At 46.5% G+C, this 15,868-nt stretch overlaps 2 protein-coding genes across 2 annotated transcripts; one reads left to right on the top strand and one right to left on the bottom strand.

The window, feature by feature from the left end:
• Positions 1–645: 645 nt before the first annotated feature.
• On the top strand, positions 646–2,519 carry KHDC3L (KH domain containing 3 like, subcortical maternal complex member). The gene is made up of 3 exons (XM_060030450.1): positions 646–844; positions 996–1,199; positions 1,445–2,519. Exons 1-3 carry the CDS (start codon positions 676–678, stop codon positions 2,350–2,352), a joined length of 1,281 nt encoding a protein of 426 aa, XP_059886433.1. The 5' UTR covers positions 646–675; the 3' UTR covers positions 2,353–2,519.
• Positions 2,520–11,165: 8,646 nt separating this feature from the next.
• On the bottom strand, positions 11,166–12,338 carry OOEP (oocyte expressed protein). The gene is made up of 3 exons (XM_060030639.1): positions 12,157–12,338; positions 11,783–11,962; positions 11,166–11,447 (listed from the first exon to the last, which is right to left on the bottom strand). Exons 1-3 carry the CDS (start codon positions 12,317–12,319, stop codon positions 11,368–11,370), a joined length of 423 nt encoding a protein of 140 aa, XP_059886622.1. The 5' UTR covers positions 12,320–12,338; the 3' UTR covers positions 11,166–11,367.
• Positions 12,339–15,868: the final 3,530 nt, after the last annotated feature.

Raw genomic sequence — 15,868 nt, 5'->3', positions numbered from 1 at the left:
AACCACACGGACCAGGCGCTGTTGGGTGTGCGCAGCCGTCTCTTAACAGGTTAAGGCCGAAGCGTGAAATGCAGTGGCATCTGGGGAGGGTGCTCAGTGGTCAGGGTTCAGGAGGAAGTGGGGAGGGGCTTACTTTGGCCTCCGAATACCTTTTTCTGCTCCTTGAGCGTTTGTTTTCCGACGTACTTAATTAGGTTTTCCATTAAAATTTATTCCAACGCCTCGGGAACGCTAAACTGGTCCCATTAGAACTGTCTGAAAGGCACCCGGCTATCTGCAAATACCGATTCGCTCCTCTGAAAGCTGTCGGCCCGACGTTGGATCTTCCCTACGTCTCCGCGGCTGTCCTGGCCGCCCAGCGTCCACAGTTAAGGCTTCCGCAGCTTCCCGGTTGTGGCCTCCAGCCTGGCGCTCGGGGAAGCGGCAGGATCCAGATGCTACCGCCCAGTGAGAGCGCCCTGGGCGCGCGCCCCAGCGCAGCTGCGCCTTCCGGGGAAGAAGCCCCGGCTGCGGGCTTCGGATGCGAGGCCTGGAGTCCAATGAGGAGGGCGCGGGTGGGGGAGGGGCTTGCCGAAAGCCCTGGATATAAGGCCGGTGGGCCCTTGCGGCGCCGTGTCTCACGCGCGGCCGGCGATTGGCAGCGGACCCACAGCCCCCTGCGAGGCTCGCCGTGGCATGGCCGCCCCCAAGCGGTTTCCGACGCTCGTTCAGCTGGAACAGCGAGAAGGGACGCTCTTCGAGGTGCTCGGTAACCTCACCAAGCGGCCCTACTGGTTTCACTCCGAGTACCTGAAGAGTCCGAGGGCAATTCACCTGGAGGCCTGGCTGGTGGAAGCAATCTTCGGTGAGCGGGCCCGAGCGGTGAGGCCGAGGCCGCCCCTCACCGCAGGCTGGCCGCGCCCAGGCAGCCTCTTCGCGGCTCTGGCTCGCATCCGGGCCCCCGCTGCCTCCCCTCCCAGGCCCCACTGCTCAGCACCTCGTTGCTTCCTGCGCAGGCCTGGGCGGAGAGCACATCCCGCATGTCGAGTGTGTGTCGCAGACCCTGCTTCACGTTAATCAGTGGGACCCGGACGGCGAGGCTGAGATCTTGATATTTGGACGGCCTTATTACCAGAAGGATGTATACACGATGATCATGAACTTGGCTGACTATCACCGCCAACTCCGGGCGCAAAGTACGGGGCCGGGAACAATGAAAGGTACCCTAGGCAGGCCCCGGGTTCCTTGGGAGGGATTCTGGTGCGTCCTGGCTGTGCCGGGGCAGCGGTCTCATCCTCTTAATTCGACTGGAAGAAGGTTTCCTCTTTGCAAGGGATCCAGAGGAGCAAATTGACCTCGTTCTCTCAGATTCCGGGCTCCCAGCCCTGCAACCCGAAGGGGTAACTCCTTATGTGGAGAGTATGTGGGACACAGGTGCGACCTCCTCTCTTTGCTCTTCTTCCAGGCTCTGAGAAGCCTCCTGCCCGGGAGGCGGCCACCCAGCGGTCCCCCAGTGCAGTCCGACAGGCGGCGACCCATCTGTGCCCCGGCGAAGCCCGGGAGGGCGGGACTCAGCGGTCCCCCGGCGCGGTCCGGCAGGCGGCCACCCAGCGGTCCCCCTGCGCGGTCCGGCAGACGGCCACCCAGCGGTCCCCCGGCGCGGTCCGGCAGGCGGCCACCCAGCGGTCCCCCGGCGCGGTCCGGCAGGCGGCCACCCAGCGGTCCCCCGGCGCGGCCCGGGAGGCGGCCACCCAGCGGTCCCCCGGCGCGGCCCGGGAGGCGGCCACCCAGCGGTCCCCCGGCGCGGCCCGGGAGGCGGCCACCCAGCGGTCCCCCGGCGCGGCCCGGGAGGCGGCCACCCAGCGGTCCCCCGGCGCGGCCCGGGAGGCGGCCACCCAGCGGTCCCCCGGCGCGGCCCGGGAGGCGGCCACCCAGCGGTCCCCCGGCGCGGCCCGGGAGGCGGCCACCCAGCGGTCCCCCGGCGCGGCCCGGGAGGCGGCCACCCAGCGGTCCCCCGGCGCTGCCCGGGAGGCGGCCACCCAGCGGTCCCCCGGCGCTGCCCGGGAGGCGGCCACCCAGCGGTCCCCCGGCGCGGCCCGGGAGGCGGCCACCCAGCGGTCCCCCGGCGCGGCCCGGGAGGCGGCCACCCAGCGGTCCCCCGGCGCGGCCCGGGAGGCGGCCACCCAGCGGTCCCCCGGCGCTGCCCGGGAGGCGGCCACCCAGCGGTCCCCCGGAGCAGCCCGGGAGGCGGCCACCCAGCGGTCCCCCGGAGCAGCCCGGGAGGCGGCCACCCAGCGGTCCCCCGGCGCAGCCCGGGAGGCGGCCACCCAGAGCTTCCCCGAAGCTATCCAGGGTCCGGTTACCAGGTTCTGAACGCGTTTCGGGCCCAGGAGCAAGAGAGCCAGGCAAGGTCAAAGTGGAAGCCCCTCCTGGAACCCTATCCTGCTGCAGAAGCTGAGAAAAGAATGGTGTGGGTTGTTCTTGGCTTCCCCGCTCCCCGCCACTCCCTGTTAAATGTTTGCAAACACGAATCTAAAGAGTTCTAATAAAGCATCGAATTTCCCTAACGTCTGTTAATTGGCAGGGGGAAGGGGAGAGACAGGCACGTCGCTCCAGCAACCACTATCTGCTCCAGGTGGCTTTCTACCCAGAGGCAGGTGAGAGCTTTCTAGCCGCCCGGGGCCGCAGTCTCTCGCGCCTCGGGCAGGTGCTTCCCCTGTGCTCCTTCACCACGCGCATCTGGCTTTGCAAGGTGAGGGACCTCTCCGGCCGTGGAGTCTGTCCTCATGGGAAACCTTTCCAAGCCTGAGATATTTCTACTCAGAGACAAGGGATGCGAAAACTTGGTTTCAACGGGCCTCACGGGTGGGCACATCATAGCGCTGCAAGCAGAGACTTCCCAGCTCGGGCAACTGCTGGCGACTAGGGGAAAACTGAAATGGCCAGGACAGCGCAGCTGTCATCTCCAAGTCCTGCCCGGGTCACTCGACCTCCAGTGATGTTTGGAGCCAGCGAGACACAAGCAGTGCTGGTGACTCTTCCCTGCTAACTAGTAACCGCAGCAGTGGGGAGCCCTCCTTGTCACTTTTTAAAATTGAAATATATTTGACATATAATACAGTGTAAATTAAGATGTACAACATGTTAACTTTATACACTCACATGTTGTACTATGAGTACCACCGCAGAGAGAAGTAGCATCTCTATCAGTTTGGCTTCCTGTTCCGGGCTGCTGGCTGGGATGCTGGTGCCCTGGCTAGAAGTAAACTGTTGACAGCTGGGTGTTAGGATTTTTTTTTTAAATAGCACAAGTCAATTTAGTGCTATGAAAATTTTCATTTTAAAAATCCAAGGAAACCTAATTTTAAAGAGCAGGAAGTGGTATGTCTATTGTAGACCCTTTGGTCACCAGTAATGATGACTCCAATTTTGAATAAGCCTTTAGTTTATAACAAGGGAAATAAAGATGCAAAGCTGAATTTACAAATAGGCTATTAACTATTTTCAGAAGAGGCAAGGCTGAGTGAACCTTAAACATTTAGACTCAAAATCAATGCAGACTCAAAGTTTCAACTGAGGCTACATCAGAGTAGAATTAAGACTCAATCTTGATTTTTCCCCCCTCTGGGTAGTACCCACATGACCAGAGCATCAAATTCTGTCCTTTACAAGAAAGATTACTGAACAGCAGGTAGCAAACCAATGGAACATTTAGGAGTCTGTGACTATCCTGAAACTAGGTTTAATATACCCTATATATACACACATAGACATGTCTGAGATGATTTTATGAAAGAAAATGGTAAGATACAGTAAACATCCTTGGTTGGAGATGAGCCAAGAAAAGGAGACTGAACTTTAAATAAAAGCATTTAGATGTGATGACACTTAGGTAAAACTCCTTATGCCTATAAAGTGTTGATTTAAGAAACAAAACAAAACAAAAAAACCTTACTGGTTTCCTCTCCAAGCAGGGCATGGACCAGTGACATCCAAGTTTTCACCCAGATCAAAGTCCCCAGACCTTCCTATCTGCCGTTTCAAGCTTACTGTCTTACGGAAGTAACAGTTTAACTTGCACTTTTACGTAATTGTACACACCTTTTTTCCCCTTCTTCTAGCAGCTTGATTTTTCTCAGGATGGGTACCGTTTGATTTAGCCCTTCCCTTAGTGGTTGATTAGTTTGTTTCTCCAATTACTCAATTACAAACTGCTGTCTTGAATTTCTACGTGCATCCTTGAGTCCACGTTGGAATATTTCCCTAAGAGAACTTCCTAGAAGTGGAACTGCTGGTTAAAGAATGAGCCCCTTTCAGATTTTATATTGCCAAACTGCCCTACAAAATAGCCATACCAATTATCCTCGTACTACATGGTACAAAAGCTACTTTGGCTTTACTCACCCAAACTCAAGATTACCAGTCTATTTTACGTCCATGTGTGTCATTTTTTCTATTTTTTTTCTATCTACCCCACTGTTTTAACTATGTATCTTTATACAGTGTTTTAATATCTGAGAGGGCTAACCTACTCACTGTTCAATTGGCAGTCTTGCAATTTATTAAAATGCATACAAAATTAGTTGAGGGAAAAGGTGTATACAGATGGCTTCCCAAAATATTGATCTTATTCTATTAAGGTATGCTGTAGTGCTCATTTTATTCCTTAAACGACATGGATACTATATACACAGAAGAATGTATTTTACCCATTAAAAGAAGATGGAGATTAGATAGGAAGATTCTGTTTGGGAACTGAGGCCCAAGGCCGTTCATGGAAGTTGTCAAGGAACGAAGGCAGAAACTACAGAAGTCTCCTATGGAAAAGATACATGCATCCCAATTCTCATACCAGCATTATTTACAATAGCCAAGATATGGAAGCAACCTTAAGTGTCCATCAACAGAAGAATGGATAAAGAAGATGTGGTGTGTATATTTATATATATGTATATATGTGTGTGTGTATATATATATGTATACACACACAATGATATATTACTTGGCCATAAGAATGAAATTCTGCCATTTGCAACAATGTGGATGGACCTAGAGAGTATTACGCTTATTGAAATAGGTCAGAGAAAAACAAATACTGTTATCACTTATATGTAGAATCTAAAAAATAAAACAAACGAATGTATGTAACAAAACAGAAACAGACTCACAGATACAGAGAACAAACTAGTGGTTACCAGTTGGGACAAGGCAGTGGGAGGGGCAAGATAGGGGGATGGGATTAAGGGATACAAACTACTATGTATAAAATTGGTAAGCGAGCTTCCTGGGCTTCCCTGGATGCGCAGTGGTTAAGAACCCACCTGCCAATGCAGGGAACACAGGTTTGAGCCCTGGTCCGGGAAGATCCCACCTGCTGTGGAGCAACTAAGCTCGTGCTCCACAACTACTGAGCCTGAGCTCTAGAGCCCATGAGCCACAACTACTGAGCCCACGTGCCACAGCTATTGAAGCCCGTGCGCCTAGAGCCCATGCTCCACAACAAGAGAAGCCACGACAATGAGAAACCCGGGCACTGCAATGAAGAGTAGCCCCCACTCACCACAACTAGAGAAAGCCCATGCACAGCAACAAAAACCCAACACAGCCAAAAATAAATAAATAAATTTATTTTTTAAAAATTGATAAGCAATAAGGATCTCTTGTGCAGCACAGAGGAATATAGCCATTATTTTGTAATAACTTTAAATGGAGTATAAGCTATAAAAATATTGAATCACTATGTTGTACACCTGAAACTAATAATAATATTATAAATAACTATACTTCAATTATTTAAAGTTAAAAAAAACTAAAGAATTCTGGAAACAGTGACTCTTACTTGTACATTTTTGCAGGTAAAATGTATGAGGGCTAGTAAAGAGGTTAGTCTGAACAGTTTTTTAAAAAATTTATTTATTTATTTTTGGCTGCATTGGGTCTTTGTTGCTGTGCAAGGGCTTTCTCTAGTTGTGCGAGCAGGGGCTACTCTTCGTTGCAGTGCGCGGGCTTCTCATTGCGGTGGCTTCTCTTGTTGAGGAGCATGGGTTCTAGGCGCACAGGCTGCAGTACTCGCAGCATGTGGGCTTCAGTAGTTGTGTCTCACAGGCTCTAGAGCGCAGGCTCAGTAGTTGCGGCACACGGGCTTAGCTGCTCTGCGGCATGTGGGATCTTCCCGGACCAGGGCTCGAACCCGTGTCCCCTGCATTGGCAGGCGGATTCTTACCTACTGCGCCACCAGGGAAGCCCCAGTGTGAACAGTTGTTGAATAGGCTGACTAGAGGCACCAAAGAAAAAGGTTCACTGTTGACAGACTGTGTGGAAAACGTCTGGGCTCAGCTGTGGAGCACACGCTGACAGTCTGCCCCAGGTCCTCCTGCCACTCCACTGTAGTTACACCAGGTTGGCACTATTTCCCTCATCAAAATTTCTCAACTCCACACTTCTAATCAAAACATGGCCTTTTAAAATATCACTAAGAGTGGGGAAAAACCAAAACAAACCATGTGCCTCCTTATGTGATGCTCTGAGAAAGACAAAATATGATTTACCCAGTATTTTTGCCAAAAATATATAACCTAGATCTAACCATGAGGAAACATCAAAAAATAAAAGCAGGATTTGTAAGCAAGGAAGAAGACTGCAGGCAGTTTGAGAAGAGCGAATCCTGTCTACACGTTTTGGGGGCAGGGTAAACTGGTTGGCAGCAAATAATTTAGTGTGGACAGTGTCTTTGAGTGTGCTCACTAAAGGTATCAAAGAATACAATTTCAGCTGTTTATGGGTTCTCTGGAAATCTTGGGAACATCGCTGTGGAGCATAAGTGACAGGCTATTTCTGATATGTCCACCTGCGTACTTCGGTTTAGTTAAAACACATCTGCCCTATTTACCTAATCAGAATATTTTACTAGACCCTAGTTAAAACCTTATTATAGAACTTCCCTGGTGGCGCAGTGGTTTAGAATCCACCTGCCAATGCTGGGGACACGGGCTCGAGCCCTGTCCAGGAAGATCCCACATGCCGCAGAGCAATGAAGCCGATGCTCCACAACTACTGGAGCGTGCGCTCCTAGAGCCCACGAGCCACAACTACTGAGCCCACGAGCCACAACTACTGAGCCCGCGTGCCTAGAGCCTGTGCTCCGCAACAAGAGAGGTCACTGAAATGAGAAGCCCGTGCACTGCAATAAAGAGTAGACCCTGCTCACTGCAACTGGAGGAAGCCCGCACACAGCAACAAAGACCCAACGCAGCCAAAAATAAATAAATATTTTTTAAAAAGCCCAAAAAAACCTTATTATAGCCTTTTTGGGTCCCTCTGAATCACATGTAAAATCAGACTTTAAGGACTCTCATCCTACAGCCTCAGCCCCTAAAAACTGGTTGTGACTATAATTGGAATTGCACTGAGTTCTGGGAAGAACAGACCACAAACATGCAACACTTGACTCTGCTATCTAAGAACATAGTGTCTCCACTTATTCAACTGTTTTTCCTTCCTCTTTCCCTCCTTTTCACTAATCTGAAGCAGAATGTAATGAGTATTTTATTAATCCCTAAGGCAAAACAAAGGCGAAAAAAATCACTTTAAAAGTGTACACAGGGACTTCCCTGGTGACGCAGTGGGTAAGAATCTGCCCACCAATACAGGGGACATGGGCTCGAGCCCTGCTCCGGGAAGATCCCACATGCCGCGGAGCAACTAAGCCCGTGTGCCACAACTATTAAGCCTGTGCTCTAGAGCCCATGCTCCACAAGAGAAGCCCCCACAATGAGAAGCCCACGCTCTGCAACTAAGAGTAGCCCCCGCTCGCCATAACTAGAGAAAGCCCATGCGCAGCAACAAAGACCCAACGCAGTCAAAAACAAATAACATTAAATCTTAAAAAAAAAGTGTATAAAAATTTATCTAACATAAAATGGAGAAAAAAAACAAAAGACATGATGGGAAACAAAGCAAAATGGCAGACAGAAATCCAATCATACTGATGATTACATTAAATTAGAATGCATTAAATCCCCCAATCAAAAAGCAGAGACAGTCCAACTAGATAGAGAAGTCAGAGGTAGAAGACTACATTGAATATTATTCTACCTATCTCAAATGTTCAGAAAAGGCAACTTTGTGGAGACAGCCAGCAGACTGTCTGCAAACAGGCATAAGGGAACTTTGTGAAGTGATGGAAATGTTCCCAAACGGGTCTCTGCTGATGGTGGCACAACTCGTAAGTTTACTAAGAAAGAAAGCGAACTGTACACTCACAATTTTATATTATGGAACCAATTAAGTGATTAGATTTTTTAAAACTGCAGTGCAATAGCACTAATACCTAAATTCTCCAAAATAAAAATCGACTGTTGACAAAGATGTAGAGCAACTCGAAGTCCCATACACTGCTGAAAGTCAACTGGTTCAATCACCTTAGCAACCTGAACTTATGCACGTCCTATAATCCAGCAATTCCAATCCCAGACATATACTCAAGAGAAATGCACACATGCATGCACCAAGTCATGTACAACAATTTTCATAGTACCCCTATTCATTATAAGTCCAAATAGGAAACAACCAAAATGCACATCAACAGGACGGAAAACTAAATTAAGGTTTATTCATACAATGGAACTACACCTGCTGGCAACATGGACAAATCTTAGATTGAGTCCATTTATAGTTACGTCACAACAGTAGTTATCCTTGGGGAGGATGCAAAAATGGGGGCTTCTGGAGTGCTGGTAGTATCTTTTCTTCTCTGGCTGCTGGCTACATGCATGTGTCCCCTTTGTATTGTTTGATGAATCTTTTCACACTGTGGATGAACATGGTTTTGGTATGAATGGAATGCTATACATAAATAAGATGTTTACTAAAATTATAGAGAAATATTTGGAGTAATGGAAAGCTACTAGAAAGGACTATATGAGCAGTGAGATTTTTTGAGTAATTACTTTAATACTTTTTAAATTGCCTTATTTAAAAATATTGAGGATGTAAGTATGTTTATCATCAGAAAAATCAACAATGCTATTTTTCAGTGTGGTACTAGTAGATACTTCTACCTTAGCAACTTGTTAGGAAAAAAAAAACATTGTCTTGTCCCTCAATAGAATAACAAATACTGTGGAGTCTTAACAAATTAAGTGTATTCTAATTCCTCTTACACACACACACACACACACACACACACACACACACAAAGAGAATGAGCTGAAATTCAGCTGTGGAGAAAAATAAAAGCACGTGGGAAAGTATATTATAGAGGTAAGATCCTAGACTCAACGTTTTGGTTCAAATCTCACCCACCCCCAAGTCCTAGCTCTGTGATCTCAGCAATTTACTTAGGCTCTAAGAATCCTACTTTGGTGCTTAGCTCAAGGGCCTGGTATGTGATACAAGCTCTTATCAATAAATATATAGCTAATATTACTCCCAAATTCTGAAAGTTAGAATGACAGAGCAACTACCCTTTTTAGATATTAAATGTTGCATTAGTTTGCTAGGGCTACTGTAACAAAATAATTAACTGGGTGGCTTAAACAACAGATATTTATTTTCTAAGTGTTCTGGAGGCTAGAAGTCCAAGATCAAGGTGTCAGCAGGTTTGGTTTCTTCTGAGGCCTCTCTCTTTGGCTTGCAGAGATAGCCGTATTCTTGCTGTGTCCTCACCTGGTGTTTCCTCTGTGTATGCACATATCTGTGTCTGTATTTACTCTTCTTATTAAAAAAAGTCATACTGGCCCACACACATGACCTCATTTTACCTTAATTACCTCTTTAAAGACCCTATTTCCAAATACAGTCACATTCTGAGGTACTGGGGGTTAAGACTTCAATATGTTAACGTGTATAAAGGATAGAGAACAGGATCATTTACTAACTTAGTTTTGAATAATTTCTGGAAAACTGGACAAGTATTAAGCATAATCCTCTTCCTCCAAATGTTGAACAGTCAAAAATATTTCATGATTTCGTAAAAATCCCACCAGGAAAAACCTGTAGTAATATTCATCAAATTTCTACAAAAGGAGAAAAAGTAGGCACTCTAAGCTTAAATGTAAAATGGAAGATGAGGGGAAAAAATCACACAGAAAACAGTAATTGGTTTAACTACATACAATAAAAATTTTCTGTATGCAAAAAATTTGAGAAGCAAAGGGGTGGACAGTATTGGGTGTAACGGACCATTATTTGTTACAAAAGCTTTTACAGATAATAAAAATCCTTATCTTCAGAGTTGAAAGAAGTAATGACAGAAATGAATAAAGAAAAATGTATAAAAGCATTTAACAGAAACGTGAAGTAGAATAACGTTCAATATCCCTTGTAATCAAAGATTTGTGTATCTGTGTGTTTAAAATCCTTGCAAACGGCTAGAATCCATCACTGCTAAGGGGTGAAGAAACTGTATGAGTTAAATCAACTCCAACTTTGTGTCTAACGCCACAGAGCTCTTGGCAATCATTCCTCCAAGAATTCTGCTTCCTGAAAGTGGAAGCACCATGGGATTGGAACTGTTTTGCACAGATTGGTCATAGCATTGTAAAGGGTAATGGAAAAACAACCCAGCCCATGCAGGACACCTGCTTAGGGAGGGGGGCAGAGGAGACAGCCGGCTGGAAGGCCACCTGCCAATGCACAAGCTGCCCATTACCATGGCTCCTTCTGGTAAATCACAGCACCAGCAGAATGAATGCTGATCGCCTCAGCTTGCATGTTGGCATGCCCACCCACGTGCATGGTCAGAGACTCCACTCCAAGAAAACACACGGGCCCACTGGTTGCTACTCACGAACCAAACACCTGCTTAAAAATGAGAGGCTCAGAGAAGAAGCGCTGGCATTACCTAACAGCTTGTTAGAAATGCATATTCATGGGCTCAATGTACTGAATCAGAATCAGTGGAAAAGGGGCTAAGAAACTGTGTTTTAGCAAGCTCTCGAGGTGATCCTTACACACATTAAAGTTTGAGAACAAATGATGCAAAAGAAACCCAAAGCAGACTGACCCTGCATTTCTGCCCCCTGTGCATGAGGGCCTGACTCTGACCATAAAATCATAAAAGGGTTAGTAGTTTCAAAATGATAGAAACTAAGAAGAAAACAAAAATAAACCCTCCACCTATCAGCCTCTCACATCAAGATATGAATGAACAGAGTCAATCTTTTATAAATTTGCTTAATTTTGAGTGAGCCAAGATCTTTATGGCATTGGAAAAAAGGAAATTCATTTATTTACTAGAATGGCACTACAAACTCACGTTTGCAGCAAAAGAATCAAACCACTGTCCATCAAGATACAGGAAAAAAATAAATGCACAGATTTAAGGATATTTGCTTCTCCTGAACTTTAGTAGCAGAAGGAGGACTGTTCTCATGCCCCGGAGAACACTTATGCAACAGGACTCTGGGGGACCTGGGGACGTGGTGCCTGGGCCTTCAAGAACTCCTCGAGTTGTTCCATCTTCTCAGCTGGAGAAGGAAAAATACTCACTGCTTCAAACTACTCCTTCATGGGGGTGGATGTGTGCTGGCAGTATCATTTTTCGGGGTGGAAGCTCTGAACCTAGGACCTGGAAACAGCGGCGCGACCAAGCGGAGGCTGGCACGGGCAGTGAGGGGCCTGAATGCATCCCATCTCAGCCTACCTTCCCAGGGTCCTGCTTGGACTCCACTCACAAGGGATGCCCAGGGACCACGTGTAGCATACTGGGAGTTTTGGGAAGACGGAGGCTGTGAGCAGACCAGGTATGGCCAGGTGGCTCCCCCGTGGCTCCCTCCCCACGCACGTTTTCCATGCCCCTCACCTCGGGCACGCTTCTCCCGGTGACTCGACGCCAGGCTCAGGAGCACGCTCTTCACCCGGCGCTGGACAGCTGGCCGCCCGAAGACGGTGATTTCCACCAACTTCCCGGCGTGAACTGCGTCCACCGTCAGCAGGGCCTGGCTCATCCACTCCATTTCCGGAACCACGGCTCGGTCCGGGCCTGAACGCGAAAGGAGAGACTGAGCGGGGCACGGAGAAGGGCAGGAGGAGCTGGCCCGAAGGGGACGGAACGGGCAGGGCAGGAAGCCAGGCACAGCGCATCACACGCGGCCCGCGCGTCCGGAAAGGGTTGCGGAGCGCGGCTCGGCGGCCTCTCCCGACTGGGGGGCCACCACCACGCCCCGGGTCGCGCACCGAAGATCGAGTCGGCCAGCCACGCCTCCAAAGAAAACACCAGCGGGTTCCTCAGCTCCTGCACAGGAAACCACCACGGCCGGGAGCGAATCCGTGGCGGCGTAAATAGGAACCCCAGCAGCCCGTCCCCCCGGCCCTCGGCGGCGCCCGCGTCGTCGACCATGCTCGAACCGGCAGCCAGCGGGTAAGGGGCAAGCAGCTCTCGCGGGATTTGTGGAGGCGCGAAGTTGGGCCCTTTACGGCTTGCGGCCGGCTCCGCCCCCTCCGGTGCGCCTGCGCCCTGCTCCCGGGCCGCCCTGTGGGCGAGGGCTCCGGGGGCTCTTCGTACCGCCACGCGTGGCGTTGCCCCGCTTTCTCCTCCGCCCGGAACCCCGGCGGCTCTCGGAGACGCCGCCCGGTCAGGTAACGCCCGGCCCCGAGGCGCCGGGGTTGATGGACGGTGTGGTTGGCTGGAGCGGGGTCCCAGCCAGGCCCGGTCCAGGTTCAAAGGTTGCGCCCGAGGAGGGTAAGGCCGAGGGCGGGCTCGTGGAATGTGCATCTTCTCTTTCATCTCCTGCCTCTGGTTCGTTACCGCTTCAGAATCATTCAAACAAGTGCGTCGTGTTTATAATACAGACGTCAGACGTGGGCATTCTAGAAACGTAGCAAGTGGAGACAAATCTCGTTTATTTCCAAAATTAAGAGACGACGAGTGTTGATGCACATTTCTTCCCAATGTTAATTTTAGTTAAAAGTTTAAATTGTGAAAGATTTCACACATTTAAAAAAGTTGTATAATAAACACTCATGTACCCCCCACCCCCCATTTAACAAGATGTTAATATTTCCCACATTTGTCCCGCTCTCTCACCTTTCAAACAGATGTCGGTGGAGACCTTTCCTTCCCTCGCCGCAGGAAATCATGTCCTGAAATCGGCGTGTCACCGATGTTCTTATACTTGTCACCGTGTTCTTATACTTCTCCTAGTGCATTTCTACAAGTTTGGTAGTTGTTTTAGAATAGACAGCGTCTGCTGTACAAACGACTTTGTTCTTACAATTAGTTACGAAGTGTTTGTTTTTTAAATATTTTTCACGGAAAGTGTCGATTATTTACATAAGGGGGATGGTACTAATGTACTGAATTCCCTCATCTGCATCATCTAGGCCTCAGCAGTTGTCTGAGAGGAGATATTGAATCTAACTTGTGGATATTTTTATTCAATTTAATTTAAAAAGTCAACATAATAATACATACATATTGTAAAAAAAAAGTCTTGAGGATATAAGGTAGTGTATGAAAGTTCTCTCATATATTCTCCCTTAATCTCTTACTAATTCTTTTTCAATGGTGTATACTGTGAATATCTTTTTAGTTTAAATTGTCTTTTCGCCTTCTTTAAGGTTTCTTTTGATGAATACAATTCTTAATTTTAGTATAGTCAGATTTATCAGTCTTTAGGGTAAGTACATTCTGTGTCTTGCTTAAGAAATCCTTTCCCGCCCTGAGGTCTAAAGACATTCACTATACTTTTGAAGTTTCCATCATAACGGTTGAATTCTTGAACCACCTGGGGTTAATTTTTTAAATCGGGCATAATGTAGGGATATGATTTCATCCTTTTATAAACTGATAATTTTTTCCTTGAGCCATTCTCTTCGGGATGCATCCAACTTGAGGCCTCTTCAAATTACATCCTTGAAAAATTTCAGACTCCTGCATGTAGCATGAGTTGGCCACAAGGCTGGTTTGTGGTAGTTCATCATTAGATCAAGACATATGTGAGAAAGGGAAGGTCAAGAAAATTTCCTTTGGCATTCTCATCTGGATGGCAAAGTTTATTTCCGATTCAGTTTTGTTTTGGAAGTGTAGTCATTTGGGGTCTTATGCAGAGACCCCCATGTTAAGTTTCCTACACTTGGCAAGCCTTGAGTTGTATTAGCTGACCCATGCCAGCTTCAAAACAGAATTGTAAGGTTTTTAGGCTTTAGCAGAATCTGACAAGATGAATCAGTTTTGTCACTCTGTACCTCCAAGGCTTCCTGCTTTGACTCTGATTGGTGGGACAGAGTCATGATCTGAATACTGGCTCCAGCATTTTCTAGTACCTTTCGTTTAGTTTCACCAGTTGTTAACGTTTTGCTTCGTTTATTTTCTCTACCTACACATCCTTTTTCATGAACTGTTTGTAAGTTGCAGGCATCATGACACTTTACCACAAGTGTGTGACCGAATGCAAGTTATTTCTGCACCCCATAAAAAATTTTAAAATACTAGCAAGAAGACTTCCAGGGGATCGCTTGCTTTCATTTTATCTGCTTAGCCCTCGAAGAACCAGTCTGAGGGTATTTGGGTTCAGTCAATAGTATATGAGTGAACTGGTTTTGTAATTTCTCATTGAGAATCTTTGTTCTTCATCACTTCACTTCTTGTAATCTTCAGTTCCTAAGACGACATCTCTATACAATGAAAAATGTTACAAAGTATAATGAACCCAGTTGTTTTGTACCAAAGAATAACATCAAAGAGTACGTCCCAGATAGTTAGAGAAAAGTGGTCAAAATGAGGAAAATAAACTAATAAGGAGATATTAAATCACTGTCAGACGAGGAGCAATTATGCAGAAAAAGAATACAATAAAAGCTGTATTCTGAACAATAGAGGACAATCTTGTAATGTTTAGGTGCATTTACAAACAGTAACTGTATACCAGTTCCCCTGGATGGATGGATGGATGGGTAAACTAATAAATAAGGAGATATTATACCACACTACTAAATAATACTCAAGTAAAGCAAGAAATGAAAATCATCACTGACAGGCTATTTGGAATATAACAGTAATTTACAAAGTACCTTTTTAAAACATTATGGACAGTGTACATTCTGAAGAATCTAGTTTTCAGTCCCCTCTCATCCATCCTGTCTGCTCCTCCCTGATATAGTTAACTATTATTAGTTTTTTTCAGTTATCCTTCCATTAAAAAAATGTATAGATAAGGATCTGGGAGTTTTTGCTTTTATTTTTTTTGTAATATTACAGGTATTTTATTGTGCTCTTTTTGCACCAACTTTTTTATTTTGAAAAAGTCTAAACCAATGGAAAAATTATAAGAACATTAAATTTACACTCAGTACCTTTCGTTTAGTTTCACCAGTTGTTAATGTTTTGCTTCGTTTGTTTTCTCTACCTACACATCCTTTTTCATGAACTGTTTGTAAGTTGCAGGCATCATGACACTTTATCTCAAGTACTTCAACATTATCTCCTAAAAACAAGGACATTCTCCTCTATAACCATACGAAATTATTCACTCAGGAAATTTAACGTTGGTCTAATACGGTTGTCTAATATATGATACAATTTCATTTTCCCCAATTTTTCCAATAATGTATAGCTAATATAGAGTCATTCTCTGTTGCTGTTATTATTGTTTAATGACATTGACATTTTTGAAATATTTTAAATATTTTATTGTGGAAAATTTCAAACATACAAAGGTAGAGAAGATAGTATAAATGAATGACCAATATACTTATCCTATATACAACTTCAAAAAGTATCAACTCATGGATTATCTTGTGTGGAAATAAAGATCACCCAAGTGGGGACAAGCGAAGGCTCTTTATTCAGAGCTTGCTATAGTAAAAGGGAGTCAGCCACCATCACTTGTGTTTGGCGGAGTGTCAGAAGCAGGCAGAGGAGCGGGAAAACTTTCTATAAAGTGGAAAA

The sequence above is a fragment of the Delphinus delphis genome, chromosome 14 (assembly GCF_949987515.2).
Source record: "Delphinus delphis chromosome 14, mDelDel1.2, whole genome shotgun sequence".
In the NCBI taxonomy this organism is placed as follows: Eukaryota; Metazoa; Chordata; class Mammalia; order Artiodactyla; family Delphinidae; genus Delphinus; species Delphinus delphis.
This window is presented reverse-complemented; position numbering and strand designations above follow the sequence as displayed.